Below are 21,846 nucleotides of genomic sequence, written 5' to 3' on the forward strand. Positions count from 1 at the left end.
GGTTTGTGAATAGAAGGAGCCCACAGTAAGATGGAATCTGGCTCAAACTGCATTTACTACCTGATCCCCCAATTCCAACTAGGGCCCGTAATAACATTCTGGGTCCCTGTGTATCACTGTCAACTAAGAGCATGTGCATGATAGTCCTGAAAATGGCTGAGTGTTCCTTAATATACTGCCACCTGAGTAAATGGGCATAGGTCTTTTGGGGAAATGCCTGGAGAAATCATTAAAATAAATGCATATGGTAGTCATTACATCTACCAAAACTCACAGAGCTATACATTCAACCATGAGCTATTTTGTATTATGAAACATTTTTAAAAGGATCTCAGGTTTATGTTCATGAATTTATGTTTACTCTCTATGATCACAACTACTATTCAAAGATTGTAGTTAGAACTGGGCATCATTGCAGGGCATCAATAGAGCAACAACAACAATAACAAAAGTTATAGGAACACAAGAGACAAGAAGAACTGAAGCTTTAGGTGGGGAGAGGTGAACACAAATTGTAAACAAATAAGTTAGATCAACAGATGACACTGGACTTCTCAAGTGCAACTCTGGACATTACAAAGCAATGATGCAATGCCTTAAGAATTCTAAGAAGTATTTCCAACTAGAACTTGTCATTGAAATATGTAGTAGGACAAATACTTTCCAGACAAATACATAACATAAAAATATCCCCTGAGCTGGGAGTGATGGTGTACATTTGTAATCTCAGCAACTCTGGAGGCTAAGGAGAGAGGATCTCCAGCTCAGGGCCAGCCTAGTCAACTTGTTGAGACCCTACCTCAAAATAAAAAATAAAAGCGGTTGGAGAAGGAAGGGGCTGGGGTTGTGGCTCCGAGGTAGAGCGCTCGCCTAGCATGCATGAGGCACTGGATTCAATCCTCAGCACCACATAAATGTAAAATAAAGATATTGTGTCCACCTAAAACTTAAGAATAAATATTTTTTAAAAAGAAAACATTACATGAAAATTTTAAAAAAAAAAAAAAAGCGGCTGGAGAAGAAGCTCAGGTTAGAGTCCTTGCCTAGCATGCACAAGACCTTGGGTTCAATCCCTGGCATAAAACAAAATAAAAACAAACTCCTGAAAAATGTGCTCCATCAAAAACTTGGAAACAAAGGAACAAAGGAGGGGGGAGACACATTATACAAGAGACAAAGGCTCCAACTTAAGCAAGGTGTGATAGGAATGCTAGGATGATGGTGGAGAGCAAGCTTCAAAGCAGCTGTGCAACATTTTAAGACATAACACAGAACTCCAAGATACTCATTCAAGATTAAACACACAGAATGCCTCATTTGTTATCACACTGGCCATGGAGAGAGTTTGGAGGTAAAATATGCAAGTATGCGTGCACACACACACACACACACACACACACACATTTGCTGGACAGCTAAGCAAATTAGAAGATAATTATTAAGATGTACAGGAAAGGAAATTTTTCATGCTTCAAGGCTGAGCCGTGAAAGTATTTATGTGGTCACAAAACTGGAAGAACTGAACACTGATTCAACCCAAAATTGATCCAACTGTATTAGGAGGATGAGAAAATGTTCACATTAGAGTATGTGTTTTTTTATATATATATATATATATATATATATATATATATATATAGAGAGAGAGAGAGAGAGAGAGAGAGAGAGAGAGAGAAAGTGTGCTAAATTCTCATGTTTTGTTGCAATATAATAAATGCAATATGTTTAGACATAGAGTATGTAAAATTTAGTTCTGAGAAGCAGAGAAGAATGAGCAAGAAAAAAAAAGAATCACAGAGATAGCCAGATTTCTAGAAAGCATTTGGCCCTGCAGCACAGAAGTTTCATTGTGAACAGCACCCAGCTGCTTATCAAATGAGATGGAGAAGAGCAAATGCAAAACTCTGTGTCAGAAGGTAAATGCCAGCTAGGTGGGCACATGGCCCTGGGGTCCCCCGACATGCATATTCATCAAAACAGCTGCTCCACAAAAACTCATCTTTCTCAAAGATGAGTAACCAAACCAAACAGACAACATGGCTTAGAGTCTATAGAAAATTAACACAAGGGGTAAATAGGGAAAGGAACAAGAAAACCAAATGTTAGATTAAGAATAGTATAGAATATTGATGACTAAGAGAATTGGTGTACATATATTGAACCTATAGGCGAATATTTTATTCTAGCTGAAAAGTAGAAAGTAGTATTAAGAAACTGGTATCTTGGGCTGGGGTTGTGGCTTAGTGGTAGGTGGAGCACTCGCCTAGCATGTGCAAGACGCTGGGTTTGATCCTCAGCACCACTTAAAAATAAAGGAATTGTGTCCAACTACAACTAAAAAAGAAAAAAGAAAAAAAAAGAGGAAACTGGTAAAATATCATTTAAAGCTGACAAATCAAGTAACAGGTACATGAGGGCATTTTATAATACCAATTCAAACACAAAATGGAGAAAATACATTAACTTAATCACTGGATATTATAGACAACTTCCTAAGTAATTGAGGATTAAGGACGTTTTAAAATTATTTCATTACAACAAAAATATGAACTGTCCAAATTATCAAAAGTAACACACACAAAACAAGCAAATAGGTAATTTCATGGAGGTTTTAAAAAAATATTTAAAGGAAAAAAATGACATAATGGGATAGATCTATGCTCAAACACACCTCTCCTGTCAAAAATGTAAATGGTCTTCAGTCACCTATTAATAGAAAAAGATTGGCAGATAGGTTTACAAAGCAAAATCGAATTCTGGGCTATTTGCTCTTACTCAGAACAAAGTGATGCATAAATGTTAACAATAAAAAGATGGGCAATAGTACAATTAGGCAAATGCAAATAAAAAGAGAGCAGGTGTCACAATCAAACAAGGTTGAATCGGGTCAAAATCATTAAGTCAAAGAAGCACACTTTGAATGATAAGAGGTCCATTTCTCATTGAAGATATAACAGTTATGAATACGCAACAAAGAAAGTGGCACCACTATTCTAAAAACAAAAATGATACAGATCATGAGGATAGTAATAGGAGAAGATTACAATCCATGAAAGGTGAAATTTTTTTAAAAAGTAAGTAAATTTTGAAAGTAATCCATCAAAAATAATAAGGAATAGATTGTTATTATGGTTTATGCATTCAAAACAAATATAGACTTCCTTTTCAAAGACTCACAGATTATCCAATAAAATTGACTGTTCATTAGGAGAACATCACAAAGAACATCAAACATTTATTTTGCTGCTTACTATGCACCAGGCCCTCTTCTAAACACTTCACATATATTAACTCACTTAATTCCAACAACTTTTAAAGTATGTATATTATTATCCTTATTTTTCAGATGGAGAAACAGAGGCTTAAGTTATTTTGCTAAGGACATAGAGCTTGTGCTAGTAAACGGTAGAGCTGGACTTAGAGATGGTTCAGTGGTTAAGCACCCCTGGGTTCAGTCCCTGGTACCAAAAGAAGAAAATTTCATTAAGTTATATGCATGTTTCTGTATGTTAAAATTCCACTCAGCTCCTTCCATCTCCAGACTCCATGAACCCTGCTCCAGAGGCCCAACTAGCTCTGCACAACCACTGTCACCCAGAGAGTTTCAGGTACCAAAAGCACGATGGGTTACCCCAGAAACCAGAAACAGTGCTGCGAGATCCATAAGGAGAATGATAAGACACTCCAGAAGGCATAAAATGTGTGCCCAACATTTTAAAATGCATTGGGATTCCTATACTGAGTTTGCATTTTTGCCAACATTACATATGAAGAAAATACAGAAAACCGTTGTACAGTCAACTGAAACATTGCAAAGAGAACATTTGCTTAATGAAAATCAGGCAAAGACTTGTAAGAAAAACGTCATAACATTTTCTACTTGAAATCATTCATAAAGGCCAAATCATCTCATTTCTCTCCAGATGGAACCCGTGCTGTGAATTACAATTTTCTTGTCTTCATAGCTCCCACGATGTGAGCCACTCTGTTCTACCACATGTTCCCTGCCATGATGTTTGGTCTCCCAACAGGCCCAAGACCACCAGATCAAGCAACTAAACACCAAAACAATGGGCCAAATTAAATCTTTTTGAGATTTTTCCATCTATGAAACTGAAATATCTCACCATTTATTTATGTTGTCTCTGATTCTGTCATTATAGATTTTCATCAGACTATATAGGACTATCTCTTTTTTTTGTCCCTACATATGTGGAATCCAGTTTTAAATTTCCAATCCAATTGTTTGTCACTGTTGTAAAAAAAAGTACTTGACTTCCAAATCTATTCTAAATACTTGCTATAATCTCTTGTGAGTTTTCTTTTGTGGAGCTGGGGATTGAACCTGGGGCCTTCAGCATGCTAGGCAAGCACTCTACCACTGAACCACATCCCCAACCCTCGTTTTCATGATTTTTTGGAATTTCCTGTGTAGATAATCATGTATCTATGTATAGAGACATTTTTTTCTTTTAAAAATAATTTATTAATTTAAAAATTAAATTAAAATGCAAATGCTTAGTTAATAGTGTTGACTCCAAGGAAAAATAAGCCCACTGGGTTTTTCTCCATAGTTAAACCTGTGGGTCTTGCATCTGTTCCTGAATGTGGACCACATAATGTCCCTGCCATTGCAGATTGCCGCAGTCTGGGTTGGGCACAAGATCACGAGCCACTCACAGCTTTGTAGATTCAAACAGCAATTCTTTATTCCCGAACTCACACCGGCCTCATACAAACACGTTCTGGAGAAATCCCAGTTCTGCCCGCACAATTCACGTCCCAAATACTTTTTTTAATTCCACGAGAACTCAACGGGAACTCAGGCAGCAGGATACGCCCTATTCCCAACAGGAATAACCTTAAACCTGGAACTGCCCTAAACCCAGATTGTTTTAAACCGGGAACACCCTAAACCCAAGGAGCAGGATACTTCCTAAAACCTGCAGGATACACCCTAAACCTGGATCCACCCTTGTCCTTGAGCAGGGTCACCTTTCTCAAACACACTTGCAATGTCACAGCAAATGTCCAAGGCAAGTCCATTTCCACGAGTCCTTCCTCTAAGCAACATGGGGTACGCTGGCAAGGAAATTTCGATGCATCATTCCTACTTGGCAATGGCCCTCAGCAACAGATTACCACTTGAAAATTATAAACTGGATGCACTGAATCTGAGTTACATCCCATCCATTTTCTTTTCTTTTTTTTTTTTAAAGAGAGAGTGAGAGAGAGAATTTTTAATATTTATTTTCTAGTTCTCGGCGGACACAACATCTTTGTTTGTATGTGGTGCTGAGGATCAAACCCGGGCCGCACACATGCCAGGCGAGCGCGCTACCGCTTGAGCCACATCCCCAGCCCTCCATTTTCTTTTTTGAGACAAAGTCTCACTAAGTTAATGAGGCTGGCCTCCAACTTTTGATCCATCTGCCTCAGCCTTGCAAGTTACTGGGATTATAGGCCTGTGCCACTGTGTCCAACAAACTTTTAGAATTTTTGTATTGGAGGTGAGAAATTGAAAAGAGGTAAATTGTTCTTTCTTTTGCCTGCGCATACACACACATATAGAGAGGGAAAAAGAGATTTAAAAGGGCCTGGAATAAACAATGATTCAACCTTCTTTCTCTGAAATAAAAAAAGTGGGGAGGGTGCATGCTGGCTCCTTAGGGTCATCAATAATGTCCATTTTGTCAAACCCAGCAGTCATCTCCTTGCCCTCATTTACTAGATTTCTTAGTGGCATTCATAGCTGATTGCTCCCACTTCATTGAAGTATTTTTCTTTTAAGATTATGTCACTTCTCTTCTTAACATTTTCCAGTGGCTTCTATTTATTAAAAAAAAAAAAATCAATCTTTTGATGTTACTCCATGACCTGGCCCCTTGCTCCCTCCCGCTCAAATTTTTCTCTCCTCCTTCTAGCCCTGGCTCTCTGTGTTCCTCCTCATTCGCCTTTCTTCCAACTATCCAAGCTCACTCCTTCCACAGGCTCAGCACTTGCTTTTCTTTATGATTCTCTTCCTTTGGACGTTTACAAGACATTCTGGTCTTCATGAAAACATTGTCAAGAAGGTAGAAGTAGCTTAGTAGCTTGCTCTCATACCATTTGTGTAATTTTTGTAAGGTTATATAATTTCTTCCCAAAACAAGAGTGGCCTAATCTGAATTTACAGTATACAAATAAATAACACTAAAGACACTCTGATTTTGCCCTGGAATTGACTATGACCTCTTCTCAGCCTACTTGAGGGCCCTCTCCTAATAAAATCATTTAGGATTTTCCAAATTCTCATGGAAATAGGTAGGTAGACACTATCTACCCCTAGTCTCTAAGCTCAAAATTACTTTTTCTTCACTTGTTTAGTGTCTAAGTATTGGATTGTACACATCTACTTCAGATTGATGATTGCAACCAATTAGAGGATTGTTAAGATCAATTTTAAGGGTCATAAGCAGTACTTTTAAAAATTGAAATAGACAACAATAGAATTTAATAGAAAATATCAGAATGCACCACACTAATTCCTGTCTGGGACTTCTGAAAATTCAATCATTTATAAAGAGAAGAGTCAGGGAAGGAGGGAAAATCTATATACTGGAATTTCCTGGGTTCATTTGTTGGACAGATAGCATTGTATATCCCAATTTTATATTATCAGAACTCACTGTAACTTATGAAATTAAGTACATGAGAGTATTATTTGCTTGTAGAAAATCCAAAATTTCCAACTTGATGTTTTTGGAAATGGGTGTCACCAGTATGGTATGTGTATCAAGTATAATATATTACACAAACTAGCATAAACTGCAAGATGTTGTTTTGTTATTAGGAGAAAAAGGAATACAGAAGCAAAAACAAACAAACAAACAACAACAACAACAACAAAAAACCCCACAAAAAACAAAACAAACAAACAAAACAGAAAAGTGTTCAGGTTCAGCTGCTGGAACTAGAATTGTAATAGTGAAAATATTTAGAAAACATTCACTCTAATTCATAAACATTGATTTTACAGCTCATTCAAAAAGGAAAAGTGCATTTCCTGAAAATGAAAACATATTCCCTTCAAAACTAAAATGACACCTGAAGATATAGCAGAGTGAAATTATCAACAAACTCCTAAATATGTGCTTAGAAAAGGCAAAGTTATTGGCATAATTTCTCAGTTGTTCCACAAAAAGAAAGACAATCTTCATATTTAGTAGCCTAATATTGTGGCAAAAAAGAAAAGTGGTTCATTGATAAGAGCTCAAACTCCTCTTCAACCAGCACTGATGGATATGGCACTGATAAATGAAAACTGTACTTCTTGGTGATGTCACAGTACCAACTGTAATATCACAGAACATTTAGAAACTCTTACTACTGCAAGATGCATAATTTTTATGCCAAGACCATATCATAGAGGAATTATTTTTGCATAGAGAATGATATATTTAAAATCATAAAATAGCATTTAAGTCAATAAAATTAAGGTATACTATTTATAGAATTTCAACTGAAGGAACTGCAAAAATGATCAGCAAACAAGGTAGAAATGAAAAAAAAGTGGAAGAAACTATTAGAAACAAGATAATTTGAAACACCACAAAAAAACAAATGTATATAAAATTCATCTAACTTTCAAAAACTTAAATAATTGAATAAAGAGGATAAACTGTTGTGGATTAATACTTCATTTACACAGAAAAATGGTTGCCATACATGAAATTTATCAGGTCAGATAAAGATTAAAAAACAATTACTATGGAAAACATGGGTATACACTATTATAATTTATAACTGTTTAAGTATGTGAATTAGAATTTTCAATTTTGAGCCATTTAAAAAAAAGTGAAAGATCAGAGCTCAACATGCATTCTCGACTGAAATAAACCTATGAACATTGCATTAACTAAAATCTTTCCTAACTTGCGTCTGTATAATCATATATTTTATTTTTTTAATTTTTTTTTTTAAAGATAGAGTGAGAGAGAGGAGAGAGAGAGAGAGAATTTTTAATATTTATTTTTTAGTTCTCGGTGGACACAACATCTTTGTTGGTATGTGGTGCTGAGGATCGAACCGGGCCACACGCATGCCAGGCAAGCGCGCTACCGCTTGAGCCACATCCCCCGCCCCTAATCATATATTTTATAAACAATAAATATTATTTATACATTTTTATATTGTTTTATATTTACATTGTGTAATATATTTTTAAATACTGTATTTTTTGTTTTTATTCCCACCCAGGAAGGCCACTATTGTGAAACTTGTATCTCAGGTATGTACTATGGGTGCATACACTGGGTTACAATGTAAAATCTGTTTCTAATGTGTGGGATATGGTTCCAAAAGTTGGGAAAACACCCCGTAGGTTAATAGTTAGCAGAAGATAATGTTAGGTGAATAAGTTACACAAATGCAGAATGGTTTGGTCTAAGACTACCAATTTGCAATCCCTGGGCTAAATTGTGAAGGATATTGAGTATAGGTATAGGATTTATTTTGTAGGTACATTGTAGCTAGGACAGAGAAGGGTATAATAAAAAGTGTTTTAGAAGCGTTAATATGTCCCTCCCGACATTTTCCTCCAATGAAAAAGTCTGAGAGCAGAAAGGTCAAGAAAAGTGCTGTTAAGACAGTCCTAAAATGAGACCCTAACGGAATCAGGAGTGGAGGGAAAGGAGAAAATGGAGGTAAACACAGTGCCATAATAATAATAATAATAATAATAAAATAAAATTTAAAAAAGATAGCTTTTAAGAGCTAGGGGGGACCTTTGGAATCATAGGTTCCATCATCATCTTGGTTCAACATAAGAAAGTAAAAGAACAAAAACAAAAACCTACTCAGAATATCTGCCTTCACACTCAGGATCCTCAATAGTTAATCCAGTTAGTACAATTTACGGAGGGCTTAGATTCCTTGGAGGATGTGGAGGGCGAGCCCTCAAATTTACTATCTTCGGAATGAGTTTTAACGGCCAGAGAATCCTCACGCCTTAAAATCTGAATTCCAATTAGTTTCTCTCAGTGCGTCAAGAAGGCGTGTCCAGTGCCCTCTCCTCCCGCCCCGAAACGGAGCATTCGGCATAGTTTCAGAGGGTGCGTCGACTAAACCACACCAAATCCTCCTACATTGGTTTGAATCCTATTTATTTCAACAATTTAGGCCTTATGAGTGAATACAGAAATGAATATATTTGCTCGTTCAATTTTCAACCTGGAGAGCTTTACCGAGTTTTACACAGTGCCCCTCGCCGAGCGAGGCGAACGGGAACCAGCCTAGAGGAGACACGCGTGGGAGTCAGCGCCGCGCTTCCGGCAGGGGTCCGGTGGCGCTGGCCACCTCGGTTCTTCCCGTATAAGTCGGGCTGCCCGGGCACAGGGCACGCAGGCACAGCGGGCGGGCGGAGCGTCCCCCTCCTCGCTCCTGAACTCCTGAATACTCAGCTGACAGCCCAACTCCCTCGCGGCGGGAACGGAAGGCCAATGTCTGGCGGGACCCGGCGCCATAGCGAGGTTGGTCCGGGGCACATCCCGACGCTCGCCTCGGAGAGTCCCAAGCGCATCTCGGTTTCCGGGTGCGTGTAGGAAGCTACTCGGGAAACCCCTGATCCCTCCCTCAGAGGAAAGTAGCCGATAGCGTCCCCGTTTCCAAGGAAACATGCCGGGTCATGACGTCACTTCCGCCGGCTTGTCTGGACTCCAGACTGTTGGAAGGAGAAGAGGAAAACTGAGCAACAACCACGACGGTGGACGCGAGCGTCTCCTCTCTGCGCATGCGCCCGCTCAGCGGCCTGCTTCTATTTATGTGGGGGATCCAACATGGCGGCTGCGGCGACCCTGGCGATGGCGGTAGAGCCCATCAGAACATAGTAGCGGGGAAGAAGGCACGGTCCACGCTCACGGTGGCGTCGACGGAGACGGCTGAAGGTGGTGGAGGGAAGAAAAGCGACGGAGAACAAGAGGAAGAGCGGACAGGCACGCAGCGCGGCGTAGAAGCGAGCGCCGGCTCGAGCGAAAGCGAAGGGCCAGAACAGTGGGGATGGCGGAGCCGCGAAGAGTGGCGTTCATTAGCCTGTCACCGGTGAGGCGGCGCGAGGCCGAATACCCGGGGGCCGAGCGCGAGCCCGAGTACCCCCGCGAACCCCCCCGGCTGGAGCCGCAGCCTTACCGCGAGCCGGCCCGGGCGGAGCCACCGGCCCCGCGGGAGCCGGCCCCCCGCTCGGACGCGCAGCCCCCGCCGCGGGAGAAGCCGTTCCCCCAGCGCGAGGTCAGTCGCGCCGAGCCGCCCATGTCGCTGCAGCGCGAGCCCCCGCGGCCCGAGCCGCCGCCGCCGCCGCTCCCTCAGCTGCCCTTGCAGCCGCCCCCGCCGCGGGAGTCGGCTTCTCGCGCCGAGCAGCCGCCGCCTCCGCGGGAGACGGTGCGCCTGGAGCTGGTGCTCAAGGACCCCACCGACGAAAGCTGCGTGGAGTTCAGTTACCCGGAGCTGCTGCTGTGCGGAGAACAACGGGTACAGAGGATTCCTCCCTCCCGCCCCAGACCCGGGCAGCCTCAGGACCCGCCGCCTCCCCCGGCTGGTTTGCACCCCGGGACACCCCCGGCGCGTCCTGGTCACCCCGAGGGTGGGGTGGAGGGTCCCGGCCGAGCGGGTGGACCGGGCGGGAGCGCGGCGCAGCTCAGCTCCCCGGGGTGGCCGAGGCTCTCCTCGCGACACCGCACCGCGCCTGTTTTTCTCAGCACCTTTCGAAACCTCGGATTTTCCTCTTTTCTTTTCTGCTCCCTACACAAAAATCTTGGGGCCCTGCGAGCCGTGTGGCTGGGTTCTTGTGGCGCTGCCGCTGTCTTTCCTATAGATAGGAAGAGAAAACCTTGGGGGACACGCCCCCCAGCCTGAAGCCGAGAGATTGTGTAACCCCTCGTTTCATCCTCATCTTCATCACTGTGGTGCATGGCGCCGGTGCTGCCGAGCTAGGTTTGCGTGCGGGTGGTTTTTCTTAATTGAAGGGAATTTAAGAGTAATTAACATTTCCAGAGAATAGGGATTCCACTTTAGGCATGGAGAAACTGGTTAGTTTTCTGATTACTTATTTTTTCCCCTTCTCGTATTGGCAAACGTTTTAGCACTTTTTAAAAATTTTTATTTTTGATGGAGTTTGTTCATACTGTCATTGAATGAGTGGGTGTCTCTCCTGCTTTATTGGGTGCCACTCATCATATTCTCATTTGAGTATCAATTTATATCTCTGAGTTGTAGGATATTATGCGTGGCCATTGTAATTTGTGAAGTATGATGGAAAAAATCTTGACTTTGAAATTTTAAAAACTTTATTAAAAAGACATAGGTATACCTTTGATGGAACTGGTGAACAATGGGAATTGGAACAGCGGTTTGTTGGTAATTGTAATTTTTATTGTTGTGGGTTCATCTTTGCAAGTGAGTCAGAAAGGGAGATGGTAGAGTAACAGAGAGGGAGAAAGAGAGAGGAGAGAGAGAGAACATTGTCTTCTGTTTTTGGAGATTATGGCCTTTTGCTTTAGCATAGGTCTCTAATGGACTCCAGAAGTCACTTGGTTTTGTTTTCCTCATCTATCTGTAGTTGAAATGAATGGCTCTTTAGTCAAAAAGTATCATTAAACACTGTCGCCAGATTTTGTTTATATTGTAGCCAGGTAATCTTTTGATCATTAGTTACAAATAATGTTGTGTGGTCAAATAATTATTAAATGATTTTAAGGAAAATTAATTTTGTTAAGGGTAGGGACTATTTTGGTCACTGTCACATAACATTTTGTCCTCCCTTAGTGCCCTCATCTTGATAAATGTGATGTCATTTTTTTCCCAAAGAAAATTGAAAGTGTATGGAGTATTTTTTGAGTAAATTGTATTAGACCTGCTAATCTAAGTAGGCTTGCAATTTTTGTAATTTTCATAAATTACAGATAAAAAGCATTATCTTTGGATAAAAATACATAATACCAGCTAATGTATAGTGAATTCTTACTATGTGATAGACAAAGTTGCAAGCAGAATACATTGTTTTATCTGGTTTAGTGTAACAGAAATCATTAGGAAAGAATCATTGTCCCTACTTTAAAAATGGGGTTAACATACAGAGTGATTATATTTAATTTTATTAGTATTTTTTCCATTGTAGTAGAGATGCATAGTAAAGCAAAATGTCTAACTGTTAACTAATAGTGGTTAAAATTTAGAGCATGATGTCAAAATCAAGTTAAAGTCAAGGTACAAATATAAAGACCTTTTTAATGACCTCCTTTATGCTGTAATGTTCATGGCATGATAAATCAATATGTATTTATAATTTTCAAAAAGAAACAAGTTCAGGGAAGAAAGCTTATTTTGACACCCTAGCTTTTGTTAACATTTTGATATCACAACTATTAACAGTCATGTGGTGTTTAAGGATAGGACACTTGCAGTTCCCTCATTGTGCAAGCATCATGGAATGTACTTAACAAACCTAGGTGGTATAGTCTACTACTTTGTTTCCTATACCCTTATACCATTGTGTGCCTGCTGTGTCCTTAAGACATTGTCCTGTAGAGTGTGACTATACCTTCATGTTCTAGGAGAAAGATGAATAATTTGATGTTTATGTTTACTGCATACATAATGTTCATTTAGGGGTTAATTGGTCCAATTTTATCATTATACATTCAGCCGTAAGCTTTTTATCATTCCACAATTTTTTTTTGCTTCACTATAGATACAAAATACTTTTACAACAAAAATTTACCAGATTTTCTTGTGATTTCTCCCAGTTAGTACATAAGAAATAGTAGAAAGCATTTGTTTAAGTAAAATCATCATAGTTCCATGACAGGAAATCCTAAAGAGAGGCCATCCGAAAGCAAAATGAGTAGCTTAGCCTGGAAAGTAATGATTCCCAAATATTCCTCTCCTTTCCTGGGAATAGTCCACATATTTTGAGAGATGATAAAATATTTTCAAAGTAGTTTTAATTTTGGGTTATTGTAATTGAACATAATGTTCTGTAAATATCAGAAGAAAGGGAAGAAAGAGATCTTATAAAATTAGAAGGAAAAGGCTCTAAATTTTTTATACAGCCATCTATCACTGAATAAAATTGCAGCTCTAGATCCCAAAGTTGATACATGTGGAATTGGAGGGAAAAAGTGGTACTTGTGAATACCATCTATATGGGGGAGCATTTAAATCACTCCCCTTCCGTTATGTATAAATGTAATGCACCCATAAAAAAAGGAAAAAATGAATCAGCCCTTTTATAAATGCTAAATGAAAAGTTAAACACAAGTCAACTGAAACTTTTTCTATGACCAGTTTTTATAAATGAGGAAAAGCACAATTAAATAGAATATGCTGGTAAAACATAGAGAGCAAAGCCACCTTTCAGGTCATCTGGATGTAGTTGACAAAAGCTTTCCTTGATGCTTCTGTGCAGAATGTGCTGTGGCTGAGGTGGTTCAGGATGAGACCAAGGCAGTGTAGACATCTCTATCCTGATAGATTTGTTCACCAATTCTGTCTGAAGAATGATAGTGTGTTTTATTTTTTTTTTTTTTTTATTTTTTTTTTTTTTTAAAGAGAGAGTGAGAGACAGAGGGGGACAGAGAGAGACAGAGAGAGAGAGAGAGAGAGAGAGAGAATTTTAACATTTATTTATTTTTTTCTTAGTTCTTGGCGGACACAACATCTTTGTTGGTATGTGGTGCTGCTGAGGATCGAACCTGGGCCGCACGCATGCTAGGCGAGCGCGCTACCGCTTGAGCCACATCCCCAGCCCCCGATAGTGTGTTTTAGTTTTGGCAGTGATTGATGTACAAGAAAAAAAACTTGTTGTAAGTCAGAACACAAGAAAAAAAACTTAAATTCTTAGTAAACAGAAAATTCATTACCCAAAACACCAATTTGTGAACATGAATAATTGGATGTTTACTATAAAGAGAAAAATAAGTAACTGTAGTACTAAAGAATTCTCTGGGACTGGGATTGTGGCTCAGTGGTAGAGTGCTCATCTAGCACTCATGAGGCACTGGATTCCATTTTCAATACCACATAAAAATAAATAAATAAAGGTATTGTGCCCATCTACAACTAAAAAACAATTATTAAAAAAGAATTCTCTGGCACTCTGTTGTTTGTTCCATTGCATATTTTGGATAAAGATGTATGAAAGATCAGGAAATGATGTTAATAAGAGCAAAGGGCAAAATTTTGCACATGGAAAATTAGGGTAGCTGGTAATTTTTGGATTATTTTTTCACCTAAAAAAAATAAAAGAATCATTCTTCAGTTTGATTGAAGGAGGAGAGGTATTTTTAACTATAAAAGAAAAATAAATCTGGGCTGGGGTTGTGGCTCAGTGGCAGAGCGCTTGCCTAGCATGTGTGAGGCACTGGGTTTGATTCTCTGCACTGCCTATCAATAAATAAAATAAAGGTCCATTGACAACTAAAAGATATTTTTAAAAAAGGAAAAATGAATCATTTTCTTAAATTTATTTTTATGGACCATCAGGAGTAAATAAAAATATTCTTTGAAACCTGTATAGAGTACATAAAATATTTTAGAATAATACATAAAGATTTTTTTTGTGTATGTGCTAGGGTTTGAACCCAGGGCTTTGTACATGAGAGGCAAGCACTCTATCAACTGTGCCCCTAAAGGTGATTCTTAATAAAAATAAAAATATAGCTCCCTGTGTGGATATCTACACATATGAAATAGATCAGACTGGTAGAAAGATGTACTATTTGGACTTCACAGTGACTTGAAGGGGCAGTTTAGAACAATAATAGCAGAACATGGCTATTGCTCACTGTCCCTTAACTTTAGCCTTAAGGCTATACCTGAACATGTCTAGTATTTCTTATTTCCTTACCAGTGTATTCTTGCTAGTTTATTTTCTTTTAGATAATGTTTATATTTTTCATTGATAACTCCAACTGGGATAAGGCATTCTACAAATTTATTACTTATTACAGTTATAAAAATTTATTCTAAAGTAAACTTTTTAAGCCTTAAGAAGTATCCTTTTATTCTAATGACATAAGTGTGATGAATTGTTTTGTATTCATTCTGCCCATGGTTTCCTATCAGATGTTTTAGACTAATCATATCTCTAGCCTTTATGTCTAGGATGAAGCATCTCGGTTCCAAAGTATGGAAATCTTTGCCTCTTTTGCATTTTTCCCCCCCTGTCCTTCATGGTCATCCAAATCTATACAGTATTCGAGTTGTAATATACGTTTTTTGGGAGGAGTACCAGGGATTGAATCCAGGGGCACACAACTCCTTAGCCACATCCTCAGCCCTTTTTTTATTTTTTATTTTGAGACAGGGTCTTGGGGAAGTTGCTGAGGCTGGCTTTGAATTTGTGATCCTCCTGCCTCAGCCTCCCGAGTCACTGGGATTACAGGTGTGTGCCACTATGCCTGGCCCATACTTTCATTTTTAAGTAATCAAAGATACCACTTAACCAAAACATCTAGTCTTTCTTTTTAAAAATTTACTTTCAAATCAGTTGTCTGAAATTAGATAAAAATAATATTTTTAAAAAGCTCTGTATTTTGACTTTTTTTTGTGTGTAAATTGAAAACCATATATAAAATTGTGTCTGCTGAAATAGTGAACCTGAGTAAAGGTTGTGATTTGTTTGTTTTGGCAAACAGATGGTAAATATAGGATCCAAGCTATTGGGTGCAAGCATGCGCGCTCTCTGCCTGTGTGTGTGTGTGCATGTGTGTTGTGGGTTTTTTTTTTTTTTTTTTTTGGTACTGGGGATTGAACTCAGGGGCACATGACCACTGAGCCACATCCCCAGCCCTATTTTGTATTTTATTTAGAGACAGGGTCTCACTGAGTTGCTTAGCGCTTCATCGTTGCTGAGGCTGGCTTTGAACTCGCGATCCTCCTGCCTCAGCTTCCTGAGCCGCTGGGATTACAGGCGTGTGCCACCATGCCCGGCGCATGTGCGTTTTGAACTGCGTATTTTACAATAAAATTTCACTGTCCCCTGCTAAAAGAAAGCCATGGTAATGTAAACTTTTCGCAGTTATTTGTCTTTTCTACCTTTGTTTAAAAATAGTACATACTCCCTGAACATATATCCATTGACAAGAGATAGAGAGGATATAGAAATTGTTGATTCTGGGTCTCATCAGAAAGCTGGGGAGGCTGAAGATACTGGAGTAATAACTCATAGATGATTAAATGTTTACTCTAATTAATTTCTAGACATTCTTTTAGAGACATTTCCTGACCAAAGCAGTTAAGCTTTATTAGGGAAGATGTCAAGCTGGAGTTATGTATGTTTTCATTTTTACCTAATGTTTTGGGGAATTTTCACCTTATTATTTTGGATGAGGTGATCGCATGACCATTTTTCAAGTAGAGTCAGTTTGGATTGTTACATTCTTGGACACCAAAAAGCTAGAAGTATATAAATCTACCAAAACTGCAAATATTTTCTTGTTATGAATCAACAGTTCTTTTTTAGTTACTTTTAATCCTACTAATTTGCTTGTTTGCAGTAGGAAAAAGTGATTCTCATTATTGATTAAATTTCAGAATACATTCAACTGTGAATGATAATAATTAAAGTAATTATATGATGTATAATTATTGAATACACATTAAATGTTATTGAATATAATTACATATTCAATTATATTGAAAGATAATTGAAGTAGTTAATGTATATCAATAATAATAATAGTTGAAGTAATACTAATACTTTCATTTCTTTTTCCTATTCACTTTGAATCAGAAGAAGATTGTTTATTCAGAAGACCCGTTTAATGATGAGCATCGGGAGAAGCAAGAGGTAGAAATGTTGGCTAAGAAGTTTGAAATGAAATATGTGAGTATAATAGTGTTTGGATAGGTGGTTTTATCCTACTCTTCTATTTTCTTTTCATGGCTGGTTGGGAGGGTTTAAAAATATCCATTGCCTGCCTTATCTTTTTCTCACAAATTGAACCCAAATGAATGGTAAGAGTTTGATTACATTTGTGATGGTTGTAGTAGTAGACACCATTTGTTATAGTCCTTCTAGAGTTAGGAAAGCTGACTTAACATATATTATCTCCAGTTTTTATAACAATATCACAAGATAAGTAATATTGTCCATATTTTACAGATGAAGAAATAGGCTCTGAGCCCAGTTGATTTGTGTTTGACAGTGACAAGAACAGGTAGCACATCCATACTATCTAGCTCTAACCTTGTGCCTTTTCCAGTATGGGGAAGCACTCTGTTTTAATCCCCTTGGTGTAGTAGTTTTTGAACCTTTCTTTTAAAAGTTTGAGAGTGTGTGAGCTATACTTGTAGGTCATTTGAATCATTCTCAATCAGAAGCAACACAAAATTTCTTTGAAAGCGTCTGTTTATCTTAGATATTCGTGTACATTCTATAGTCTTTGCCATATTATATTAGTTCTTATTTTATATAAAAATGATTTTTATTGCCTCAGATTTTCTAGTATAATTTGTAGGAAACTCCCCAATCCCCCATCTTTAACTATGGCTTTAACTACTCTTTGGCACTTTGCTAAAAAAAAAACCCAGATGAGAAAACCAGATCCCTTTTGATTATTCCATGAACACTGAGAAGTATTTTATAGAGATAAGATATCAGCTCACACTAGCCCTGCCATTTATATTATCCTCAAAATGCAACATGGTTGACTTTTTGGTGGCTCCTTGTGGTAATTAAGAAACCATTTGTGGGGCTGGGGATGTGGCTCAAGCTCGACTGGCGTGCATGTGGCCTGGGTTCGATCCTCAGCACCACGTACAAACAATGATATTGTGTCTGCTGAAAACTAAAAAAAAAAAAAAATTAAAAAATTAAAAAAAAAAGAAACCATTTGTGGGTGATAGAAATATACAAGAAAAAAATTAGAATTTTTGTCTGTTTCTAGGCTTACTTTGCTACCTGCTGACTGTGTCCTTTAGGTGAGGTTATTTAGCCTCTTAGGGTCACATTTTTTTAATAAATCAAGTTTCAAGATTTTTTCAGAGACCCTCCTGGGTCTGTATTCTGTGACTATATAATAATAAATTTAGAGATGAACTGGTGGGTATTTTAATGAAAAGGACAGTAAAAGTTGTTAACTCTAATTTGTAATTTTTTAATTATAGTGTAACTTTGTGAGATTATACTGTATTGCTATGTATAAGTCCTAAAATGCTGTGTTTTGTATACAAATTAAACATTGGTTTAATGTGTTTAATCAAGCAGTGCATTTACATGGTTTAAAATTTTTTAAGAACTATAAAGTGACAAATTTTCTTTTTAATTTTCTTTATTGTATTTTCCACTCATTTAATCCCACTTCCTACGCAAGTGTTGGGTGGGTCCTTTTAGAGATGTTATATGTGCATGTCTCTCCCTCCATATACATATGTATACACACATATGAATATGTATATGCACATATATATGCATACATATACAATTACATACACAAATATGCACACACATCTAGTCCATGCCACCCACTTGTTATACATGTTTTCAGAATACTACACATCCTTGTGCTCTTTACTTTTTTGCATTTTTCTATATCTTAGAGATTTTTTTTCTACTTCTCAGAACAAAGAGCATATGCTCTTTTTATTTAAGGCTTTTAAAATTATTTATTTATTTATTTATTTATTGGTACCGGGGGTTGAACTTGGAGGCATTGAGCCACCTCCCCAGCCCTGTTTTTTTTTTTTTTTTTTTTTTTTTAATTTAGAGACGAAGTCACTGAGTTGTTTAGCTCCTTGCTTTTGCTGAGGCTGGCTTTGAACTCTTGATACTCCTCCATCAGCCTCCTGAGTTGCTGGGATTACAGGTGTGCGCCACCATGCCTGGCTATGTATGATATTTTATTTATGGAAATGTCAGTTTATTTAATTAGTCCCCACATGGTTTAGGTTGTTTAAAAAATTTTGCTCTTGGGCTGGGGATGTGGCTCAAGCGGTAGCGCGCTCGTCTGGCATGCGTGCGGCCCGGGTTCGATCCTCAGCACCACGTACCAACAAAGATGTTGTGTCCGCCGAGAACTAAAAACAAATAAATATTAAAAAATTCTTTCTCTCTCTCCTCTCTCACTCTCTCTTTAAAAAAAAAAAAAAAAAAAAAAAAAAAAATTTTGCTCTTATAAATGATGCTACCGTAAATTATTTTATAAAAGTGTCATTTTACACATTTTCAAATTTATCTGCAAGACAAATTTATATAAGGGGAAGACTTGGTTAAAGTTTTATATATATATCATTTTGCTATATGTCACTAAATTTTCAGATTCCACTTCTTCCAGCTTGATAATTAGAGTGGGGTTTTTTTTGTTGTTGTTGTGTTGCCATGAATTATTAAAAAAAAAAAAATTAGAATTGCCCTTTGCAAATCGAAAAGATCCTGTACATAATGTGACTCAGTGTGACTCATGATTTGACTTGTAATGTGACTCAGCGTTTGACGACGTGCTGCCTCCAAGTTAGCAATAATCTTCTTGGGGTCCCCTAGATTAGCATTTGGCATAGAAAAACCTGTGTTCTGATGTTGTGTGGTATATAAGATTGAGTTCCAAACAACTTGACTATATCCAAACATTGTCATTATGCCCAGATAAAATACTACTCTCTCTTTTTTTCTTTTTCTTTTTTGTAATGCTGGGGATTGAACCCAGAGCCTTGTACATGCAAGGCAAGCACTCTACTGAGCTATCCTCAGCCCCTACTCCCCAGCCAGAGTCTCAACTAAGTTGTTGAGGCTGACCTCAAACTTGTGATCCTCCTGCCTCAACCTCACAAGTCACTGGGATTTCAGACATGCGCCCCTGCATCCCACTTGAAATACTACTCTTATTAGAGCCCAAATTAATGTGGTATGATTCTTCTCTAAATTTTTGTTTTCCCTACTTTCACTTCCATTCTAATTAGAGATTTACAATGTACTATATTGTGAAATTTTATGTACATGAACCTAAATGCATGTTATAATTATCATATCTGTGTTAAATTTATGTGTGTGTGTGTGTGTATGTATATATATATATTATATATATATGCGTGCGCGCGCGCACACACACACACAAACACACACACATTATTTGGAACTTTTAAGAAAATTATGAGGCCAGAAGTAACCCGAGAGAAGATAATTCATCTGGCTCTGGATCATCACAAAAGATTTCTTAAATGGATATTCAGGGGTAGCAAATACAGATGTTTTACTAGTTGGAAACCAGAAATTGGAGGGAGTATAAAGTTGTAAAATTGCATTTACAGGGTTCCTGCTGTTGTATTCTATCTCATTTTTATGGCTATGGTTCTATTTCTTGTTACTGCTTTTAAGATAATATGACAATTCATGTTTACCAACAATTTGTACATGGTTTTTTGGTTAAAGGGCAATGTTCTGTTAAATACTTATCAGTACCTGTTGACATTTGTATACTAATATTACTAGTAGAGTATGCTAATTGCATACTATATGTATGTAAATCTTTTAAAATAGGTGAGTCCAAGTTTTAATATTTCTACTTCTCAATAAACTCCAGCTTAGTCTCATTGGTTACTGGAAGCAGGATTCAGAAGGCATGGGAACCTTACTCTTCCCAATTAGGCTAAAATTCCAGGTTCCCACACAACTTTTAGATGGTTTCTAGGTGGTATATGTCTTTTCTTGAGGCCATCTATGCTCTCGAACAGGAAATGAGGTTCCATTTAATGGTTATAGATTTATTTTCTTCACTTTGTAAGATATAGGATAACCTGTGATGTTTGGAAAGTTTCTCTGACTTATTTTGCTTCTGTTACCCCAGCTATCATGAAAGATCATGCTCTTAGAATTGAATATAAATTCAGTAATCTGAATAAAAGTGTTTGTCTAGCATACTATTCATGCCTGTCAGGGACTCAGTTAAGACTTTGATTATGAGTGATTCCCTAATAGGAACACATATATTCTGCCTACTGTTTAATTCTGTGTGATTATGGACTCAAAAAGTACTAGTAACTGTACACTTATTTTGAAAGAGAGGACAAGCTGGGCACAGTGGTACACACCTCTAATCCTAGCAACTCAAGAGGCTGAGGCAGGAGGATCTCAACTTTAAGGCCAGCCTCAGCAATTTTTTATAGACCTTGCTTAAAATTTAAAAAAGGGCTGGTGATATATCTCAGTGGTAGAACACCCTGGGTTCAATTCCCAGTATTACCTCTTATGAGGCCAAGATAGATTTAATAATATTAAAGAAATTCTGAACAGGCTTATAAATAGAACAGTTGATGAAATAATATTAACTTTACTCAAGGACAAATTATATTTCTAAAATCTTGATTTCTTTTGATGTAGATTATAAAATTGATTTTTGTTCAGATAGATTTTAAAGAATTGTAGTATTTTTAAAACTACAATACTTGATAAGTGACTTCTTCACAATAAATACTACTTAGTTGAATGGAAATAAATATAATTTTGTATTATGTTTTAAAAGTGTTCTCAAATGTGGTACTGATATAAGTGAATGTTATAAAAACATTTATGTTCTCTTTCTGGGAATTTTGAGAATTATATCAGTTATTCATTATTAATTAATCATATCTGCTTAGGAGTTAAAACTTCCATGGGGATTTCCTAGGGTCTGGTTTTCCTGTTTTGTCTATAACATTAGGTCTGACTTCTAAGGATCAACTTATAGGTCTCTAGTTAAAGGAGTTTGGACAAACTTATTAACATCACCACAAGATAAATTCTACTTGCAAAACACAAATACCAGTGTGTTTAGTTTTCTGTAGATCAGCAGTATATTATATATACCACTGACCCACCATATCTGCAGTTTTTACATCTGT

At 37.7% G+C, this 21,846-nt stretch overlaps 2 protein-coding genes across 11 annotated transcripts in view; one reads left to right on the forward strand and one right to left on the reverse strand.

Moving 5' to 3' along the window:
- Window positions 1-9,126: 9,126 nt before the first annotated feature.
- On the reverse strand, window positions 9,127-10,305 carry LOC144375475 (uncharacterized). Its single transcript, XM_078040621.1, has 2 exons — window positions 10,165-10,305; window positions 9,127-9,700 (listed from the first exon to the last, which is right to left on the reverse strand). Exon 2 carries the CDS (start codon window positions 9,654-9,656, stop codon window positions 9,273-9,275), a length of 384 nt encoding a protein of 127 aa, XP_077896747.1. The 5' UTR covers window positions 9,657-9,700; window positions 10,165-10,305; the 3' UTR covers window positions 9,127-9,272.
- Ubn2 (ubinuclein 2) overlaps window positions 9,694-21,846 on the forward strand; it is a 95,442-nt gene continuing 83,289 nt past the window's right edge. For 3 of the 10 annotated variants that reach the window (XR_013435445.1, XM_078040613.1, XM_078040615.1), the window contains exons 1-2: window positions 9,695-10,503; window positions 16,766-16,858. Coding sequence is in view for 7 of the 10 variants with exons in the window: in XM_078040613.1 (XP_077896739.1) it covers window positions 10,036-10,503; window positions 16,766-16,858 (561 nt within the window). In the remaining 3 variants the exon portion in view is untranslated. Of the gene's footprint in view, window positions 10,504-15,921; window positions 16,032-16,765; window positions 16,859-21,846 lie in introns of those variants that run through there. The other 7 variants (XR_013435444.1, XR_013435443.1, XM_078040616.1 and 4 more) reach the window with 5 other exon arrangements.

The sequence above is a fragment of the Ictidomys tridecemlineatus genome, chromosome 2, assembly GCF_052094955.1.
Source record: "Ictidomys tridecemlineatus isolate mIctTri1 chromosome 2, mIctTri1.hap1, whole genome shotgun sequence".
NCBI classification, from domain to species: domain Eukaryota; kingdom Metazoa; phylum Chordata; class Mammalia; order Rodentia; family Sciuridae; genus Ictidomys; species Ictidomys tridecemlineatus.